The sequence below is a fragment of the Aptenodytes forsteri genome, unplaced genomic scaffold (assembly GCF_000699145.1).
Source record: "Aptenodytes forsteri isolate BGI_AS27 unplaced genomic scaffold, ASM69914v1 Scaffold251, whole genome shotgun sequence".
In the NCBI taxonomy this organism is placed as follows: domain Eukaryota; kingdom Metazoa; phylum Chordata; class Aves; order Sphenisciformes; family Spheniscidae; genus Aptenodytes; species Aptenodytes forsteri.
Window position 1 is genome coordinate 135,685 of NW_008794082.1, and position 22,269 is coordinate 157,953.

The window sequence follows — 22,269 nt, forward strand, 5'->3', positions numbered from 1 at the left end:
AGAAAACTCGTGGGTTGAGATAAGAACAGTTTAATGATTGAAATATTATAATAATAATAGTAATGAAAAGGAAAACAACAACAGAGAGAGAGGGACAAAACCCAGGAAAAACAAGTGATGCAACCGCTCACCACCTGCGGCCTGCCCCCCAGCCAGTCCCCGAGCAGCAATCGCTGCACCCGGGCCAACTCCCCCCAGCTTATATACTGAGCATCTCCCAGCCAGTCCCCGAGCAGCAATCGCTGCACCCGGGCCAACTCCCCCCAGCTTATATACTGAGCATGACGTCACATGGTATGGAATATCGCTCTGGCCACTTTGGGTCAGCTGTCCCGGCTGTGCCCCCTCCCAGCTTCTTGTGCACCTCCTCGCTTGCAGAGTATGGGAAGCTGAAAAGTCCTTGACTGAGTATAAATGCTGCTTAGCAACAACTAAAACATCGGTGTGTTATTACAATATTCTCATGCTAAATTCAACACACAGCACTGTACCAGCTACTAGGAGAAAAATTAACTCCATCCCAGCCAAAACCAGGACACAGTCAAATTATCTTCATACCTAAAACTGTTTTTCTGTTGTTTTTTTTTTTTTTCTTGAAATCAGTGCTCTGACAAATTTAAAGAAAAATCCCCAGACTCCTAACTGCCTCAACATGTTGAGTGTTTCATGGCATTTCATTTACTGCCTGATTTCCAAATATTTCAACCCTTTGTCCAATTCAGAAACTATTTTTTTAATGGCTCTGTTTGGGTTTGAAAAACCCACTTTATTTATTAGACAATAAAGTGTCTGGAATAGTCACATAAAATAGATCACACTATAAGAATGTGGTCGAAATTGTAAAACAACTTTGAGATGTTTTAGAATAGAACAGAATAGTTCAGTTGGAAGGGACCTACAACGATCATCTAGTCCAACTGCAGTAGGTAATACAGCAGTTTAACGAGAGTTTTCTAGCAAAGATTTCTGAGTGTATGGATTCTGCAGAATTAGAGCTGCTTTCTATTTCGCTCTCGAAGTAAGTTTGAAAAAGAGAGTACTTTACAATAACTTCAGATTTATAATGTGTTCGTGCTTTGGAAGTTATTGACTGATTAGTAATGATGAGTATGTTACTAGTTGGCAGCCTTCAAACTATGTAGATGCAGTGGTGCATAGCTGAGATAAACTAGACACACTGGATATTACTACTGATCTGCTTTCAAGCATGCAATCAAGTCTCAGCCCACTTAGCCATACCAGTACCACTGTAGGTATGCATTAACAATGCAGTGATGTTTCATTTTTGTTACTGAAAAGGCTTACTGGAGCCTTAATGAAGGGCCATTTTTATATTATAAAATATTATATTATAAAAATACTATATTATTACCTAGTGTACCTTAGAATCATATATTTGCTTTTTCTTCATTGTCTACAAAGGCAAACTGGTTGATGGTCAGTGCTGAAATGCACTTTTATTCTTCATACATGCATTTTGCATACCCATACCGGTGCCAGTGCCAGCGGGCTTGACTGCTGCACCATCTTTTGCTGCAGTGCTGTTTCTCAGATTTCCACCATCACCTGCTGACATCCTGACACTTCCAGAAGGGCAGCTGGCATGCTCATTCGGTGAATCTTGGTCTGCGGGGGATATTGGTTCCTATCTTCCATCCAGCATCATACTGCAACATTTTACACTGTTGTTTTTATTGTTTTGGGATGCGTAGATTCTTAGTGAGCCCACGCTGTTTGGCCAACTTGTTACTCTTTTTGCTGTAATTTTAAAATATTAATGTATTTAAAGTTAAACTAAAATTTTCTTAATGTTTGAAAAAAACATTCCTCCATTTACAACAACAAAGACTGATTAGTTAATTTTTTTTAACTAATGCAGTTATTCAGCAGAGAATTTTTTTGTTTTCTTTTTTTAACTTGACATTCACCTGGTGTAATTGAGAAAAAAAAATCTATTTTAAGATTACAGAAGTATTAGAGAGAGTAAAGCAGGAAACGGAAGAGAAAGGAAGCAGTATGACCGATGGCGGTAAGTATGTTTTTGCCTCAAACCAAACACCTGTTTTCTCAGTGACAGGTACATAATTTGTCCTTTATTAAAGAAAAATAAAACAAGACCAGAATGAGTGACTTGTCTAAAATACCAATATTAAAATTTTAAAAGGTGTCTAAGAAAATCAGGAGTCTAAACCTCTTTGAAAAGGTTACGTAAGCCTGCAGAAGGTAGAGATTCCAGGATTTCCCCCTTTGGTAAATTATTTGTAAAAATCTAAAAAAATATGGGTTTTGTCTCCGCTTTGAACAGTTATCAATTCACTGGAAGAAATTCACACATTACAGGTTCAAGCCCTTTGACTCTGAAATAGTTACTGTCAGTAGCTGTTAGATTCCCTAAGGCTGGCTGGAGTCGGTGAGAAAATTCATTTCGGTGTTTTGATGTTTGGACTTTTTTAATATTTAAAACTACGTACCTATTTGAATTAGTTTGTCTCAGACTCGGGATTTGGTGGTTTGAGATTTTTCCTGATAAATGCATTCTGTTGCAAATGTATAAGGAGTACGAATGCAGAAATAAATTGATGCATGTTACAGTAGGACTAAATATGCAAGCTGTATCCATGTTTAACTGTAACCATTACAGCTAATTTACTTAAGTAGTTGTAAGTGTTCTTGTATGAATAAATTTTGTGCACCCTTGCTTCACTGTGAAGGAGCTCCTTGCGTGCCTCGCAGCACCTTTTCTGTATTATGGCATGGCCAAGGGTCAGGATAAACTCTAGAGACCAGAATTATAAGGAGCAATATGACGCAGCAGCATCCGCATCCCTAGGGTGATATTAGTGCTAAGTGAGGGATTAGAAACAAAGTATGGAGCACAAAGCATTTTAATAGCTTTTCACAAGTAAGGTGACGTCCTGCTGAAGGTGTCTTCAGTTCTCTACCAAACCCCAAGTCAGCTATTGGGATGAAGCTTTCAGCTGAGCAAAACACATCATTGACAAACCTATCTTAATGTTGATGCACATCTTTATGCAGATCTTAGATGTCAAGAAGACAGCAAAATTGTCGTCGCCTATTTCTATCTTTAAAGTGTCTTGCATATTAAAAATGATGTATCAGTACAATAAAGTCTTTAGAGTAGAACGCCCTTTTGTTCATTCAACTCTTCAATTTTAAGGAGTCAATTATAGAAAATAATGCTTTTGTGTTAAGTAGCTGACACAGAGTTGCACTGTTTATCTTTTTTTGAACAGCTCCTCTAGTGAAGATTAAACAGGCCTTAACAAAACTGAAGCAAGAAACCATTCAGATGGACATACAAATTGGTGTAATGGAACACACATTACTCCAGTCAAAGCTGAAACAAAAATCCAATATGACTAGAGATATGCATGCAACAATGATTCCAGAAGCCACAGTAGGTGCCTATTAAAATTGTTTGGAGCTGACTTGGTTTGCCCAAAACACGGTTTTCTACCATTTGCTTTTTTGTTAGTTTAGAGGTTCCTTTTTGTTGGGGGAGGGGGGCATTCATTTTTCTTTTTTGTTTTTAAGAAGATGCTTGTCATGCACTTTTAAGAAGCAACATGCACACTGTGGACTCAGCATGGAATCATGTTTAGTTTTGTGCTGTAAAGATTTACTGCAGATCCCTTCCAGATATACTAATAAATTCTTACTAATGAACATGTCTCTACTTCATTGGAGAATGTTATGTAGCGTGAAAGACTATAGAATGATACTGACAGTCTGTAATCCTGATATTCTACAGTGCTGAAAGAAAATTGCTTGCAAAGGACTTGAAATGAATTTAAAATGTCTATTATTGCCATTTATGTAGGTTTAGTATAAAGTATTTAATTGCTGATATTGAAATAATACAGCATTATCCTTTCTAAAAGGCTGGGTCAAAACTGATTTCAGTGGCAAGTAAAAGTAAATTGTCGCTTCCACTTTAAGTTTATGAATTAAGCAAAAAACTAATGTTGCAATAGCTGCAATAATATTGGCATGCTCCCAGGGCAGCCCTACACAAATTTGTGAATGGACAACCACCATATTCCTCATGATCCTTTTTTTTTTTTTTTTGTTTGGGAGTGATTCTCTAGACAGACTGGTATGGATGTTTTTTGTAATTACCTTTATTTTTACATTGCCTGTAACAGAAGCAATGGTAACAAAATCTATACAACAGACCAGAGAATGTGAAAAGTGTTGTTTGGAAATTACTTTTGGCTTTCCAATATTTTTTTTATGTGTCATCACTGTTTCAGAGTCACTTTATATTAGCATTGGGTCAAATGCTGCTTTCATTTATAGAATATAGTAAAGCCCTGTGGACATCATTTGGATTATTCTTGTTTTCTCTTCTTGTGTCAGAACACCTAATTTTGATCTCTGTTAAGGAAAAATGTTGACAAATCTAGCTGTGTAATATGGAATGAGAAGAAAAATGTAGGAGGAAGGGGTTGGAAATGTAACGGCAACAGAGAGCTCCCTTTGTCTCAGTAAATGTGTAGGTAGGGAGTGATTCTAGACGTTATAGGTAATGAAGGAGCATGGAACAAAGACATAGCCTTATTAAAGTACTAGTACATCCTTTTGGTTACCATTGTTCATAAGCCATGGACAATATTAGTACAATTCCAGTGATATTAAAATCCTCCCCTAACTTCTGTAGGCAATTCCATTCATCTTACAATTAATTTCTCTCACTTAAAGGTGAGCAGTATTCTGTAGAATCAGTGGATCAGTTCTGTGTCTGAAAGTCAAGACGCTTGACACAGTCAGCACCATGAGCCAGTTTCTTAACTTTGTTGTGCTTCAGTACTTCATTTGCCAAAAAGAAAGAGCCCTAAACCCATCAGATTTTAATATGTGAAAAGCTATATGCAAATGCCAACTATTAGAATTTACCTGTGCAAGCAACTGCTGAAAATCTCTGTGAATCACACTGGAAATCAGTTTCCAACTTCTTTTGCTGCCTACCTATATCCTCCCACATTCAGCTTAAATTAGAAAAGTTATTATTCATGTTCCCTTTGTTAGGTGGTGTTGCTACTGCATGTTTACTTTAACAGTGGGTTTACTTCAACTTAAGATAAAAGCAATCCCCTTCTGCATTGCCTGCAAAGCAGCTCACTGATGCTTTCGGATTGCAAATGTTGTGCTGTGTAAATGCTGTTTATGTAAATACTTTCCCCCCAAAACCTCCTCTTTCATGCTAATACAACAAACAAAATTAATCAAAAACCTTCCCTTATGAATCCAGCCTCTTATTCTATTAGAAGTGACTCTGTTGAGACAAGCATGGTCAAAAACCCTATAATGTGGTTGAAAAACCTCCAGAAGAAAAGTTAGCCTTCTTTATGCTAAAGTAATTCTAAAATAGTGTGCTAATTATATGTAATTAGTCTACATTATTTTTCATGGTACTGTCTGAAACTGCATTAATCTAAGCAGGACACTTCTGTTGTTGTCTCAAGAGTGATATGTGGCCCTTAATTGTCATCTGACAAAGAATGGCATTTGCCCATTTAGACAGTAAAACCACTTGACCCTGCTTTGAAAGCAGCCTTACTGATCCAGCAAGTGGCTACACCACCTTCTTTAAAAGCATGAGGAGAGCAGTAAGGCCTGTCACAAGCAGCCTGAAAGGCTGTTCTAAAAAAGCAATTATCTGTGTAATTATTCCACTGCTGGATCAATGCAGGAAGCAGAAGCCACATTAAAATTAAATCACTTGATTCACATCAGTTCATACATTGCTCATTATCTAATGCAATGTCAGAACTGAAGACCAACAAAACGAAGGTGCCCCTAAGTTAGTAGGATGCATGTGAGGCTGTGCTGTGCTATAAAACAGTCTCTCTTCCGAAGAATACTTGGGGCAGAAGGCCTATTCGTAAGAGTTAACTTTTATGTACAGCTCTCTTCTTCCAAGGGCCTTCACCGTTTTCACTCCTCTGAAATACACCAGCATGGAGGCACGGTGTCACTGTTACATGTCATATAGAAGCCAAATAGAAGCTAGCTGTAGACAGATCCGGAAGTAGCGCAGAGGGATAAACAAGGAGTTTCATTTGCTGAATCTGGTCAGAGAAGCCATGGGTTTTGTCCTTGCCGTGAGGACTGCAAATAGTTGTCTCATATGTGGCCCCAGGGAGAGCTGAGACTTGGCTCTTGGAAACGTGTGGCTGAGGAAGGCTCATCGGTAGCCAGCTCACTCTCCTGCCTGTACTCCCCAAAGCTCCAGAAAAGGAACACTTTTTATTTATGTATTTATTTATGTATTACTTCTTAGGGTTATGCACCTCTGAAATCCCTCTGAACCTCGTAATAGGACTCAATGTCTTATTTCCCTGGGCTATCTTACCTCTAGGCTAGGATGTAATGGATGCAAGTGCCCTGCTAGGAACTGGAAGTAGCTTTAGTGCTCGCTGCTGTATTAGAGGTGCTGTTTACGTGCCATTTAGGATGTTTGAGAGTGATGTTATATTTATTAAAATAAGAGGGTAATGCATGTAATTTTCCAATCCCCATTCTCTTCTAATGTCAGCAGACAACATGATTTGCTGAATATTATGTGCTGTGCTGGTAAAAAGTGCAAAGTAAGGGTTGATTTTTATCTCTTAATCCAGTTCTCGCATAGAGAACCTTCTGTGGAGTTAATGACTTAATATTGAAATTGCAAGAGTTTAATAGGGGCTTTCAATCATATGCCAAGAATTCAGTATTTCGGTAATGACACAAGTTAATCATTTGAACTTGCATCAGTGAGTGTTGTGCAGGAAGGTGAACCAGAAGTTTACATGAATTTAAGAAACCACTAACTGTTACAAACAACTCCAAGATCCGGTCAAAATATTCTCACTCTTTTCTGCTGATGGCATTAAAGGCCTTCCCCTCTTCCCCCACCTGAAAGAGAAGAACTTCAGGGAAAATTCTTTCCTGAAAAGGAAAACAAATGCCACCTACTATTAAACATTGCCACTTTTTTTGGAGTATAGCTCTGCTGTGCACTATGACATACAAAAAAATCACTGTATTGCTAATTGTAAGTTACAGTAAGAGCAATTAAGTCATCTCTGCATGACCTATAAAAAAGACTAGGCATAAATGAAGAGCCTGTATGTGAAATTTCCAGCTTCTGAGCTCTTTGAATTTTTCATCTAAATTTTGCAGCCTGGGCTTCTCTCCAAGTTTGACAAATGTTAATTAAAAAAAGAAGAAATTAATGTGATGCTGTTTCTGTTCACGCTGGCTCTCAGCCCACTCCCTGAATGTCGATGCTGCAGCGTGCCTCCACAAGGCAGCTGCATGTGCATACACGCACGCAGTGCGCGTACTCCTGCCTGTCATTTGGCCGAAACTAGCAGTAGACTTCGGCAGCATGACAACGTGCCTGTGAATACCCTGTCCCAGTTCCCACAGCATCACTGCTTTCCACTTTCACCTTGATATATCAATGTTCTAGGAAGTGGCTGGGTGCTTTCTGACAAAGGCTTGAAATAAAACTTGGGAAATGCCTGGCCTATGACATCAGTGCCTGTGAGCTTAAGTAAACAGGGGATATGAGCACCAGCTTTTCTGCATTAATACCGTTCATAGGTGGGGAGTTTCCACAGGAGGCTCCGAGATTGCAGAAGTTACTTTTGTCTGCCATTTCCTCCTCTCAATGTATTTCTCCCTTCAGCAAACACCATTACCAGGGCTTTCTCAGGTATTAGCCAATACTTAGCTATTGCTCCAGGGCTTGGTGTTGGTGGAAATGTCTGTCTTTCAGCCTCCTAGTAACAGCCCTACCATTTTGCAAACAATTATTCCCAGCCAAAACCAGCACAACAGCTTATTCTTCTGTGATGATGTTTCCCTCCAAATGCTCACTGGTATGCTCCCTCCAAACTGCTCACTGGTATGAGCAGCATTGAGAGCTTTTTATTGAGAGTAAGTTACAATTTGAATGATGCTACTCTTTCACTTACTGGCTAGTTTCACTCTGTTCTTTGTCGTTCCTGGTCTTCAGTAATGAAGAGTGGTTGTATCTCAGTACTCCATTCCAGAAGGGGCTGAGACATGCAAGTCACTCGTATGTCTTAGCTACCTGTTGTAAAAATCAACGAAGATGAATATTTTAAGGTCAGAAGTACAGAATAATTATTTCTAATAATATTCCTCTTGATGACTCACTAATTGCAATTGTTCATTCAAAATATTTCCTGTTTCTGTGGCTTTCAAAGGATGGCAATACTTCAAATGACATCTTAGTCTTATTCAGCAGTAACATGAAGAATTAAACTGTGGATTGTAGGCATCCCCTGGACCAAAAGTTTCCCATCCCTCCTCTAGTTTTAGGGCTGAAGTTTCTCACTGTATCTTGGGAGGTGAGCTCTTGTAAGGTTTTTGAGAGTTCTCTCTACCCTTCTCTCAGCCTTGCTGGTCCATGAGCATGTTACCTCCTTTCAAAGAATCAATTTGGGAAAGAATACAAGCCAGTAGTCAGACCAAGGGAGACAGGCCGTTTGTGAAATTTTGCTGGAAACTACTGCCAAAAAATGGTGCAGAGGGTTTCAAGAGGTTTGACAGCATCTGTTGATCATTGTTTCCTTTGTTATAGGAAGTGCTCAAGTTCCCAGTATGATGGCAGGAGGGATTTCTGCCAAGTTTGACAAATGCTATCAAACAACAGTAAAAACAATGAAAACTCTGTGATATTAAGAGTGCCATTCACTAATTTTGTACTAATCTGTCTAGCAGCCATTTCATTACAGCCTTCTGTAGCGTGCCCATATTGTGAGCTCAGGTAAAACATACTTGGAGTTTTTCACCATCTTCAGCTGTATCATACTGGCAATAAACAATAAAAAATATTGTTCTGAGAAGACTTTGTTCCTGGGGCAGAAAGGTATCCTCTAGGTGTGGCAGGTTTGAAGAGGGTTTTTTGCTATAAGTACTCCAGTACTCTGACATTTCTGTTCGAATAAGAATGTACTTAATACTATGTTTGGGTTTGTGAGATCTCTATTGAAAAACAGAATTGCAGGTAACTGTGTTAGAGAAGATAAACAATTGAAAGTCAGTTAGATTTTCTCTCAGTTGTGAATAGGATTGATATACAGGTAACAGATTCAAATGGCTAGAATGAAAAAGCTTCCTTGAAAAAGCTCTTCCATATTATCTTTGCTTAAATATAGAAAACATGCCTTCACTTAGTTATATTCCCTTCTTTGCTTCTAGTTAATCCTCATCCCTCTCAAGTGCACAGCTGTTGTGGTTTAACCCCAGCCAGCAACTGAGCACCACACAGCCACTCGCCCACTCTCCCCCGCCGCCAGTGGGATGGGGGACAGAATCAGAAGAGTAAAAGTGAGAAAACTCGTGGGTTGAGATCAAGACAGTTTAATAGGTAAAGCAAAAGCTGCACGCGCAAGCAAAGCAAAACAAAGAATTCATTCACCCCTTCCCATCGGCAGGCAGGTGTTCAGCCATCTCCAGGAAAGCTGTGTTTCCCCCCACCCCCCACCCGCCCCCCCCCCAGCCACTCGCTCACTCCCCCCTCCGGTGGGATGGGGGAGAATTGGAAGAGTAAAAGTGAGAAAACTCGTGGGTTGAGATCAAGACAGTTTAATAGGTAAAACAAAAGCTGCACGCGCAAGCAAAGCAAAACAAAGAATTCATTCACCCCTTCCCATCGGCAGGCAGGTGTTCAGCCATCTCCAGGAAAGCAGGGCTCCATCACGCGTAACGGTGACTTGGGAAGACAAACGCCATCACTCCGAACGTCCCCCCCTTCATTCTTCTTCCCCCAGCTTTATATGCTGAGCATGACATCATATGGAGTGGAATTATCCCTGTGGTCAGTTGGGGTCAGCTGTCCCGGCTGTGTCCCCTCCCAACTTCTTGCGCACCCCCAGCCTGCTCGCTGGTGGGGTGGGGTGAGGAGCAGAAAAGGCCTTGGCTCTGTGTCAGCACTGCTCAGCAACAACAAAAACACCCCTGTGTTATCAACGCTGTTTCCAGCACAAATCCAAAACACAGCCCCATACCAGCTACGGTGAAGAAAATTAACTCCATCCCAGCCAAAACCAGCACAACAGCTTATTCTTCTGTGATGATGTTTCCCTCCAAATACTTGAAAGTTTGACAACATGACCTGAATATAACTGATGCAGTCAGTTTGTCTGCGCTTCTGCTTACCTGGGTGGAAACTATCTGGTGTGTCTCTGTAGAGTGCCATATGTAAGCAGCCACTGCCGGGAGGCCTGCTGACATCAATTCAGTGTGGGTCTCAAGAGATCGGAAGCAGGAAGCTGGCTCCACCTATCCTGTCATACAAACCTTAGCTTCTCTGCAGAGTATTTAAGAAAACCCTGTAGGAGACTGTAGAAGGCCGGGCAGACTGAATTTGCTATTACAGCTACATACAGAAGGAAGGCAAACACCATGGTGCTTGTCACCCTTCTGCTAAGAGCAGCTAATCAAAAACTCAGTGTCTCATTGATTGCTCTAATCAGGGGGAGGAGAAAGTGGTGATGAAACCAGGTGGTAACTTCTGCATCCAGAATGAATCAAACAAAAAGCAGAAAACAAAACACACAATCTGCTCACAAATTCAAGTCTTCTCCTGGTAGACTTGATCTCTCGGCTTGTTCTTGGGGTCAGGCTAAATATTCTTCTGAGTCAGGATTAGCTTTCCTACCTCACCTGGTTTTTTTCAGATTTTCACCACCTCTCTCTTCATATGCTGTAACCTTTATGCCTAAAGCCTCAGAACTCTGGATGGATCTGCTTATCTCTTTGTCTGGAGGAGAGACATCTTTGTGTTGCAGCTTTCAAAACCCCTTATATTTCAACCACTTGCTTCTGCAAAGAAACTTCCTTCTTATCCGCATCTTCAAGAGCTGTATTGATACCCAGAGTTTCAAAGTAGCTTAACTTGACCTTTATCAGCACAAGGTTTGGCTAGGAGGAGGGAACCTTTCATTTGTTGTGAAAAAAAAAAAACGTTCTGTCCAGGGGTGGAAGAAAAGGAAAAACGCGAGAAGATACGGCCACAGGATGTAGCCTTTAGAAAGCTATAATGTTCCCTGTGGGACCCAGATTTTTATCCTGTGGCCACATATTGTGGGGTGTCTCCAAACACCCGAATTTGCCATTCCTGATTTTAGCAGTGACCCCAACGTAAAGCTTCAAGAATATAGCAATGAACAGGACCCATAGCATACAGAAAGATTTCTCACTGCGCAACAGTCAACTAAGTCTGCATCTGAGAAGAAACATGGCATTTATTTTTCAGTTACTCGGAACACAAAATACCAGTTTATCAGTGAGGGACCTTCTGACAAGCACAAGATAGAGCTTTGCTGTGATGCAGAAAATGCAACAACAGTAAAGGGCTATGAAGTCTTTTTATGACACTCCATTTTATATTTCATCCCAGAGAATGCTGATACCTCCTTTTCACTGTGTGCTAGTTCCATTATACAGATCCTGATCTTTAAACCATGCTTTGGCAAATGTATCCTTTGTGGCACTTCTGTGATCAATTATGCTTTACTCAGTGCCATAATTGTTTACAACATGCCACAGTCTTCCACTGGGTGAAAACACATTTATTACAGACAATGGTGCCAGTGCCGATCTGTTCTTATTGGCCATTTGAAAACAAAAGCCAGACAAAAAGGCATCTGTTTTCAGCGGCTGGTCAGGTTAGTACTGGAAGTCACTTCTTGGTGCTTTTCACCCTGTGTTGGATACAGCTGCCAGTGCTCTGGGTCCCCTTTCATTCAGGACCGCCTCGCTAGAAGTGTCGTGGTGGACTCGGTTTGGGGCTAATTCTAGCACTGACCTCGCCTTTCACAAGCTGTGCAGGCAAGTTTTCACACTGAGCCATTAGAGCCCTGCAAATGGTTTATACAGTTAAAATAGCCAAGAGTGTCAAAATGAGTCATATTTTTCAAGTGACAATCACTATTTCGAGTGACTGTTTTGCATTACACTTACCAGGACACCCAGGAACCAACGGTGTTTAAGCTTTCCTGCTGATCTCCATTCCCACCTCATGACCAGCTAGGGCAGTTATTTCACTCATATTGCTGAGCTGCACCTTGCTCTTCCCCAGAAATCATATTCCTGGGCGTACATCTCACCCTGTCAGGAGGAAGTGACTGCGGTTTTCTACGAAAAGTTGCTTCAAGCAAAGAAGGGCATTGTGCTCAGTCGCCAGCCTGAATCGCAGACCGCATACCCGGTGCCTCTGCCTTGGAGAGAGCTGAAAACGGAACCGAGACCTTGTGGGCATCTGCAACAGTACCAGCGTGCAGAGTGAAGAAAGGCAAGGTTAAGAACATTGTCATCGTGGTCACTCCCATGGAAGACGGACTTAGAGGACAAAAGCTGGTGAACACGAGGAAACAGTTGGATGTGCCCATGCAGAGAAACAATCCCAGAAAAGAAACAGGAAGGCTGCAGCATGGGAAAAGTCATCAGCTGGATGAGGCTGTTTCTGTGATGTAAAGGGGCAGAAGGTAGCTGCAATCGCATAGGAAGCCAGCAAGGAAGCAAAAGCACTGGAGCAAGTATATTTGCTGTGAGAGTGAACAGCAAGAGAAAAGCACAGTCGACAGGAAAAAGGAGCAGCTCGCTTAAAGGAAGAGGGAAAAAGAGGCATTGAGGGTGGGGAGAACAGACTGGTATGAAATTAGAGTTCACTACAGCCTTAACATAAGCTAACATACGTCACTGTTGGTTCCCCCCAGCATGCGTGCACACATGAACACCCCAAACAAACAAACCAACCAACCTTATGTTTACCAGAACTACCTTTGGTGTCCAAAAGCCACAAGAAGAAATCAAAGGAAATAAGGAGAGGTGAAAAAACAGGGGGAAGTCAAAAGGTTAGGTGAGGACGGAGGCTAAGTGACTTCAGAAACAGATACACAAGCAAAGGAAATTATAAACGGAACGAGAAGAGGAGGGGGGAGGAGGAAGGCAGAGCCCAGTATGCTGAATACGCTGAAATAACGCTGGGTTTCGCATAGACCTCCTTTGTTAGCAGCTCTTCCAGTTCTGGTCTCTGAATAGCTGGAGCTGTTCCAGCTGTTATGCAAGGAGATATTACATTATCTGCTGCAGCCACAAAGAAACAGTTAAGCACAGTGTAAACTGTTGCAGGAGTACAAGCAAGACCCCACTTGTAACGGCTACAAGTCCATAAAATTGTCCTTGTTTGGCTACTACCTTGAGGAGAAAGGGTAAAAAAATTCTTGCAGTAACGCTTTCCAGGGCTTTTTTTTTCTCCCTCTTTGGAGATAACAGCGGATAAATGCAGTTCATTTGGTAGATAAACAGGATTTCATTCTTGAGTGTTGTATGTCCAGTATAATTTTTACAAGCAATAGGGAAATTTCAAAAAAAACTAAAGCCATTTTAGTTTTTTCAGTTCACCAGTGGTAACTCCAGTGGACTTCCTGTTGAACATTTCCTTTTTTTTTTTACTGTTTGCAAGTTCAGATTTGGTGTCAAAGGGCAGAACCCACAATTATCACTTCAGGCAGGTTTAAAGGCAGTTATATTTAAATAAAATTTAGTTGGGAAAACATCCATTGGAGGCCTGCTCCTTGAGGAGAGCCATAAACTAAAGTTGCTACATATAACTCAGAAAATAACTTCTTCCTTGCTTCTTCTTTGTCCCTACTGCAAACTGAAGACTTGTGATGACAAGGTAGTTGAAAATACTCCTGTGTAACCAAAATCAGGTGGAAAAATGCCCACATGATGAGGCCAAAATGCTTTACTTGAAACAAGCCAGTTGCAGAGTTTGAGCTAGGGTTCAGCTGGAGTGCTGCCTGTGTCCCTGGCATCCTGCCACAGACCAGCCGTATGTCTCCATGCCCTGGGCCTGGGCCTGGGCCAGGGCCAGTCTGCCTGGGAAGACTCCTGGCTCCGCGGAGGTCCACCAAGCTGGAGATGGCAATGCCTCGTGGACTGCCTACACTGGCTCCGAAAGCCTCGTAAGTCCCAGCTTTAACAGCTGCTCGGCTGTACAGGTAGGCGTTGGGATGAAGCCTCTCTGGAGACGCAGCACTCTGTCGGCAGTCACGGTGGGAAAGAACGAACATACAGCCCTGGGACTTTGGCTTTACTGCTAGCTTAAGCTGATCTAACAAGAAGCTCCTGTGGGTAGGTTCAGTTGCCCATTTTGTTTCCTCATCTGCACCTTTCTGCCACTTCCCCTGCACGAGTTGCCAACGTACAGCAGTGTGATGAGCTGGAACAGCTCACAGATCAGCCTGAAAATTAATCCTGTAGGAGCCCCCTCTGCCCGCCCACCCCACGCAGTCGGCTCAGCAGCCCCTTGGGAAGACACAGAATGGGAAACAGGAAGGCACAGGTGAGTTTTCTGCTGGCAATCCACAATTAAACCAGCTTCAGCTGGTGGTCCAGCAGCAGCCTACAAGGCCAGAATCTGTGACTCCCCGTTAGCCATTAATGGCTCCTACCAGTACTGGAGAGTTTCACCAAGCAGGTAGGCCAACAGTACGTAATAATTAAAACCAAAATACTCTTCTAATTGTTCCAGTACTTAGTGTTTCTTACATTTGAATTTGATCTTGAGAAGCGCTGTCAGAGAAACAATTAAACGATCCCACCTCCACCTCACAAAAGCTTTTAATTTCAAGAGAGAATAGATTCCTTGCCCCCCACCCCCTGCCGGACTCTCTTGAATATAATTTCGAGAAAGACCTTCATGGCTAAATTAAACATTGGACAAGAGAATGGCAGAATACCAGCCACTTTATCTCATAATATTGTAACAATAAAGATCTCATATAGTATTATTACCCTTTTATACTCATTCTGGCCTTTTCCCTGTTCTCTCAGAACATCTCCTTTGTCATTGATTGATTTTATTCTTAATAATAGCATTACCCTGAAACACAGACTAGACTGAGGCTCATGCACATAACCATAGAAGAAGACAGAGCAATCACATTCACCCACGATGCTTTTCAGTGTAGTATCTGTTGTCTTCAGTGGAAGTTCCACCTCCTCTCTCCATTGTGGGCTCTAATATAGGCAGAAACCAGGAGCTCAGGGAGTCTGAGCTAAAAAAGGCTGGATGCTGAGGAAGCAAGAAAGTAAGAACTATCGCATACGTTTGCCCTCTTCCCCAGGCATCCACGTCTGGGCACTGTCATTACAGGACACAGGGCTAAGCTGCTCTTAGGGCAGACCCAGCACAGCCAGTTTCATATATTATACAGCACCTGAATTTGGCTCTGGGAAGTGGTAAGAATTAAAACCTGAATCTCATGGAATCTGTGCCATCAGCTGAAGCTTTGTGATTAGCAAATTACACACCATCACAAATCATATCGCGCATTCACTGGGGAAACATTCCTCAATCAGTTCCGTCACCCTGTTCAAGCAGCTTTATGCGCTATTCATAATGCTGTATAGAAATGGCATACATGACATTACATGCACATAAAAATTCCTCTAAAAAATGAAACACTTGCTAATCTTGTGGGGACATTGTGCTAAAAGTGGTGTATCCATCAAAAGAGAACCAAATTCCATTTCATGCAAGCTCATCAAGAAAACATACACAATATGCAACCATTTCACAGCTGCCAAAAGAGATCAGCCTAATTTCTTTTTTTAGCTAGGAGGAGAAATCTAACCAGGCAAAGCTGTTGGGAGCCGAGAAGACTATTTAAAAAAAAAAAAAAAAAAGAAAAGAAAGGTAGAAACCATCCACAATTCCACAATTTCATCCAAAGGCAGAAGAATTTGTCAGTGAAATGCATGCACTGGGCCAAGTGAAGTAGTGGTGACATTAATGTGGCTGCACGTGAGGCATGTCAATTAGTGAATTTGTTAGAGGGTTGTTTGTAATCCTGGGAACTAGAGCTACAGAAAACATTTTGTGCAGTTCTGTTTCTGGTATTCCTCTGTCCTTATCTCTCCCATCCTCCCCCGCCTCTGTCCCCTTCTCAGCCCTCCCCCATACAACAACTGGTTGCATGCTAACAATATTTCTCTTTGTGCCGATGCAAATGCCGTTAGATCCAAGCATATCCCACGGAACTTGAGGTTATCATCTGTTCGCATGTACTGGGTAGTCAACAACTTCCACGGGACAACCATTCTCCTCACCTGGCTTTCATTTTCTTAAAAATATCCCAGGAATGGTTATGAATTGTTTAAACATTTTAAATTAGTACCAAGAGAAGCCCTACCACTCACCTCCCCAGCCGCCCCCAACCTGTGTGCCATGAGAAACCCATTCAGCCCAAAGAGAGGCCAGATGTTAAAATCTCTTGGAAAAACTTAGTATTGGGACTGTGGGCAGGGTGGCTGGATTATTCTGCCCCACTGGAGAATGAGAGCCACCGTAGCTGCCCTATACGTAGCAGCTAAACCAAGACAGAGGGAGGACAAGGGCTACACAGTCCTTGCCCCGGCTCCGCTAGGAAGCGGAGTGGAGAGGGTGCAGGCTCCTCCCAGGGATGGCATGTGAGCTGTCACACAAAAGATGGCTCCAGGAGACTTGGTGCCTCGGAGATACACCTAGGAATCAAAAGTCTTCTGCTCTCTGGGAGAGGGCAATTAATGGCTTACTCCAGGAATAAGTGACTCCAGGAATAAGTGATCCACATCCGGCTTTGGATCCCAGTGCAAGTAGCCCTTATAGACACTATGGGGATATGCTTACATTTTTCTGTCAGTGGTGCAGTCACTCTTCAGGCCCACATAGCTTCCAGTCACTGAATTAACCTCTTGGGACCTCGGTCACTGGCTCTGAACGGGGTGGTATGTCCCTAGCTAGGTATTCCTCAGATGAAAGAAGTGGTATTATTACAATTACTACAGTACCATCCTGCTGCAAATGGACTGCTTGTGCTTGGTTACCTACCACAGATTTAATCTGTCAGCATAACAGTCTTCTCTGTGTGTTTTCACAGCCTGGCTCTTCAGAGGAAGGCCCTTTGTTCCCAACTAGGATGATAAATGGGGTTTAGCTTTATTTTCTCAGAGGGAAGCTTATATGATTGTGCTGTCTGTCATCTGTCTATGCCGATAAGTTTTTAACTGCCACAGCCAATTACAATTATTTCCAAAGAAAAAAATCGCTAGAGGCAGACAGCTCCATGATAATTATATTTCTATGGATTTTGTGAAAGACAGCAGCAGACTTGGTTGGGGCTAGAGAGGAGGGAGAGGACAGAGCGCAAGACCACACCGAGAGCGTGCCATGTCAAGGAAACCTGGGAGGCCTCAGCTGATCCTCAACCTGTCCTGGCCAAAGGCAGCCAGTCAGTCTGCAGGCGCCAGAGAGTCAGTCAGCATGGGTGTCTCTCCAAACGGCTCACAAGACGTACCGCCTCTTGCCTGTGGGTATTATTTCGTAGGGGACATCACGGCAGCTGCAGCTGCCGCAGTGCAGGGGGGGAGCAGGCACAGACCTTCTTTCTGCCGGCTGTGATGGAGGGAAAAGATTTTGTTGTTTTGATGGAGGCAGTGGCACTATTTTCCCCGGGGCCCATACTTGCAGGTTGCAAAACTTGGATGGTGGCTGGGCTGGGCTGGTAGGTGCCTCCAGGGAGGACGGATTGGCTAAGTGCAAGGCGTGGTTAGAATATGCTCCATACTATAACTAACTGAACATAATACGTGCATTGCTAACAAATACTTGTAACGTGGGGGACAATGTGTTCTCTGTGCTCAGAGACCTGCCAATACGCTAACGAAAGCTGCTCAGGCCAGGTTTGTAAATATATTTAGGTGACTGAGCCAAGATATTTGAGAGCCTAATTCTCTCTGACATCAAAAGGGATTCTGACTTACACTGCATGGGAAGTCGTATCTTTACACAGCTTTAAAGCTATGAACCTTTCTTCTTAAATATTTTAGAAGAATTGACCCTCTCTCTGAGTGAATCTTGGCTGAAATGAGAGGTTTATGGAACTGCCCTCGAGAACCGAGTAGAAAGTTATGGGTTTTGCTTGACTGAACCATTCCCTGGAATCAAACATATTGTTTCACCATTACAGAACTTTCTTGGAAGGGGGAAAATGCCTAGGGTGAAAGCAGATCACCATCTTCACCACCTAAATACCATAACATATTTCTATAAGCTTGTTGATGGTCTGATCCAGTTCTCCAGGAGTCTCATTTAAGTGGAGGGCAGCTGCAGATAACACCCAAGAGAGTTGCTCTACCTAGCTGTCTCGGGCAGCGGCCTGGAAGTGGTGACCTCAGCTGCAAATCTTCTCACCGAGTTCAGGAGCCCTCATGGCAGGAGAGTGTTTCACAGGCTGAGTTTTCAGTGGCCACTAAGTCACTAAAGGGATAAGCTGCGTCACGATTCCCAGCAGCTACAGCAGTAGGTGAACAGAGTGCAAAATAAAAATGGAAATGCAAAAAAAATGCATTCAAATACAGAACATGAGTAGAAAGAGAGTAATTGAGGAAGGGGAGGGAGGAGCGTGAAAGAAGCACTGTTTTCCTAAAATAGTTTTGAAATGGAGGAAAAATGACTGCATGTCAGCCCTATCAAACAACTCTGAAAGGTTAGCACTTTTTCCCAGCATTGCTTTATTTTTGACTAGGTCTCCAGCAACTATTACTCAAAGTTAATTCAGGCTTCGGTCTTTGGGAACTTTTTTAATGTGCTACTGCTTAGAAGGCCATTAATATTTATAAATGTCACTTGAATCCCATTTTTACCCTCTTGCCCAGGCAGGATCTCTCATAAGAAGAAAATATTGTTGCTTTTCTTTTCCTTTTTTTTTACTCTTTTTTTTGTTTTTTAGAACTATAGTAAGTTCAGGGTTGAGCCTGTTCTAAGAATGTCATATTCTGTAGAGCTGTGATGTACAGCTTTGGTAGCCTGCCTATGCCCCTGAGACAGGTCTGAGAGTTAGATCTTAGGCCTGGAGAAATGGATATGGAGTCTATTCTCAGCTCTGCCACTGGCTAATTATGCAACCTTAGTCAGTTCATTTAACCTCGGCATGCCTCGGTTTCCAGCTCAAAAAAAAAAAAGGGATAACAGGCTCCTTTGCGAATGCTTTGCAGCACTTGAGGGAGAACAAGGTATTACCCATCACGTTGCTGCTTTTGCTGGTTTTGGCTGGGATAGAGTTAATTTTCTTCACCGTAGCTGGTATGGGGCTGTGTTTTGGATTTGTGCTGGAAACAGCGTTGATAACACAGGGATGTTTTCGTTGTTGCTGAGCAGTGCTTACACAGAGCCAAGGCCTTTTCTGCTTCTCACCCCACCCCACCAGCGAGCAGGCTGGGGGTGCACAAGCAGTTGGGAGGGGACACAGCCGGGACAGCTGACCAAGTGGGAGTGAGTGAGTGGCTGTGTGGTGCTCAGTTGCTGGCTGGGGTCAAACCACGACACTGCTGCACTGTGACTTCTGGGTACAGATGGTTTCCGTGAGTGTTATGATATGTACGTCGAGTGAGTCCAGGAACACAGATGGAGGTCTGGCCACTGCATTTCTTGCTGAGGGAGACAGCTCTCACAGTCAGTTTGACAAATCACAGCTACAGACACCCATTTTCCCGCCAGCCATGGCAGCTGCTGCCTCCTGTTCGTTGGCTTGTGTATGTGATTCACGTCTGCCGCAGCTTCACTTTTGCTGATCACAGATAGTGATCCATAGCACTTCAAAGAGCAGTAAACCAGTGTAAAATGGCAGATCAGTGCCTAGTAGTGGTAATAAAATAGTTGCCAAATTTAAAGACCCAAAAGCATGCCCCGGAAGTCATAAATGAGGGACTCGTGCAGAGTTTTCAAAATATATGACCTATTGCTTCTGGAGCACTTGGACCCCAATATGCAAGTCAGAGATGGGTCTGTCCTTTTCACAGCTTCTGAGATGTGTTTCTGTGCAAGCTTCTAGAGCATGCATGCACTGGGTGAAGACAGACACGCAGTACCGCAGGGCAAAAAGAGATGGAAATGGTCACAGTGATGTTAGTAAAAGTGGTTAAAAGCACGCAGCTCTTCTGTTACAGCAGGGTTTGCTTTCTGTACCTGGCTGAGAAAGGAAAGCAGAACCTTTCTCTCAGGAGGAATCAGAAGCATCAGAACTGCCTTGCGCTGCACAATCCTGCTTCCTGAAACCATCAGCAAGCAGAGGCATTACAAGACAAAGTATTGCAGATGTACACACACACACACACATATATATATGTACCTCTAGCCAGATGGCACAGCTACCTCCAAAAAACACCAGGGAAACTGCATGCAGAGAGAGTTATCTTTTGGGGATTTGTGAAACCCCGTTCAGTAGTGTAGGAGACAGCACCTGACTCAGAGCAACACTCTCTCACGCCAAGACTCCTGGTTGTATGGAATTTCCCATGTGCGCTGTTTTGCTTCTAGGCTAGCGTGGGTGTGTTACGTGCTACCTTAGCAACAGCGACAAATGCGTGGTGCAGCTGTAGCCTTCTCCTCTTTGCAGCAGGAGTAGAGCATCCCCGTTTTTCCGACAGACAACGTGCTGTGCAGCTCTCCACAGAGCTGACCCTGTCCCCCAACGCCTGCCTGCGGCTCTCAACTCGCTGGCACTCCATCTGGGCACAGATGCATGAGCTACAACTGAAGCAGACATGTCTTCCCTACTACCCTCTGCTCCAGCCCATTTCTTCTGGCCTCCAGAGAACATCATCCGAATCAGTCTGGCAGGAGCAGGATCAGCTGCTTCGTGCCAGCACCCTCCATCGTTTCTGGAGTCAGATGGCTCCCACTGCTCAAGGCTTTTTACTAAACTTGAATGCTGGAGGATGTCTGAGTGCTCTATGAGTATCTGGAGAAAACAAATGCAGTAGTCAAGGCATTAGTATCCACTTAAGGAGGGCTGGGGAAGAATTTAAGAGAATAGTCTCAGGAGGCAGGGGTGGGGGAAGAACCACCCAAGCCAATATTAACATTGCAGCTAAAAAAAAAGTAAGTAAGTGTGGTAAAACCATGTGAGACATAAAAAATATGGAAATTCAGTTTCTCGCAGGATTTTGATTCTGCCCTGGTTTTCATCCTCTGTTGAACTTTGGGACTTGTAAAAACATATTTTATATATATATACACACACATAACACACATATGTGTTCCCCAAATATATTTAACCGTCCTTTTTTGAATGCTTCACCAACACATATGCCTGAGAACAAAGTATGCATTCAGGTTGCAAGTATTTATAGATCCAAAATTTTGAGACAATTCTACCTTTAAAAAAAAAAAAGTCCTAAAGAGGACTACTTCTGGAAAAAAAACAACCCAAACATTCATTGAAGCATTGCTGAAATAGTCAAACGTGTAATACTCCAGACGTAGGAAGGAAGAAAGGGAGCATTTATCCTCGCTTTTAACTGAAGGGCAACAACAGATCACTTACAAATTCTTCTGTTTTGTGCGGTCTTTAAAAACTTTCTATTTCAATTGTGTGTAGAGCGCATCAGTCTGGTAACTCACCAAACGCCAAGCGCTGTGGAGCTGGCGGTTAGCAGGAGCGGGGCTGAGGCGCCGGAGTTTCCCCCTCGCTGCTGTTCCCTTGGCGTGTGAGAGCCGGGGAGGGCATCGGGAGGGCGCGGATTTTAACTTCTGCCAGAAGCAAACGTGCCACTGTCAGAGGCGGGTTTTCCCACAGACTTTAAGGACGAGAAACCTCTCTGTCCTCCCCCCCGGATTACTTGCAAGTGCCACGTCAGGTGATTAACGAGAAAGGGAGACGGAAACCGAAAGCGCCCACCGTCCCCTCCTCCCGCCTCTCCCCGCCGCGGGGCCGCGGCCCTTCCCGCCCCCATTTCAGGCAGCCGCCGCAGAAAGGGGGCGAGGGGGGGGGGTGTTAAGCGTTGCTGGCGTGAGGGGATGCCCCCCTGAAGGGGGCTTTGACCGCGTTCAAAATCGATAAAACGATCGGGGAGTCGCTTGGGGAAGGGGAGCGGGAGCCGCCCGCTCAGCGCTTCCCCTCCTGTTGGACTCGGCACCTTCCTCTTCGCAGCCCCGTCCATGTTAGTCAGCCATTTTATTCAGCTGTTACTCAACACACAACCTTCGGCTCTGTGCATGCAGAGCAAAACAAAACAGAACATCACGACGGTCAAGCAAAACGTGCCCTGGTTATGACTTAAAAAACAAAAACCGAGCTAACCCTAACCCTAATGTTGAAGCTATTTTCGCGGGCTGTTTCGGTTTCCCCGGGAGGGGAAAGGAAGCCGGGCGGGCGGGCGGGCCGGCGAGCCCCCCGC

The 22,269-nt window shown here is 43.4% G+C and overlaps 2 protein-coding genes across 2 annotated transcripts in view; both read left to right on the forward strand.

Moving 5' to 3' along the window:
- Nucleotides 1–3,785, forward strand: part of IFT57 (intraflagellar transport 57) — a 20,391-nt gene extending 16,606 nt beyond the window's left edge. Inside the window, 2 exon segments of the mRNA XM_009272856.1 lie at nucleotides 1,943–2,029; nucleotides 3,255–3,785. Coding sequence (XP_009271131.1) covers nucleotides 1,943–2,029; nucleotides 3,255–3,433 — 266 coding nt within the window. The 3' untranslated portion in view covers nucleotides 3,434–3,785.
- Nucleotides 3,786–13,889: 10,104 nt separating this feature from the next.
- CD47 (CD47 molecule) overlaps nucleotides 13,890–22,269 on the forward strand; it is a 31,685-nt gene continuing 23,305 nt past the window's right edge. The window contains exons 1-2 of the mRNA XM_009272775.2: nucleotides 13,890–14,012; nucleotides 14,311–14,392. Coding sequence (XP_009271050.2) covers nucleotides 13,890–14,012; nucleotides 14,311–14,392 — 205 coding nt within the window. The remainder of the gene's footprint in view (nucleotides 14,013–14,310; nucleotides 14,393–22,269) is intronic.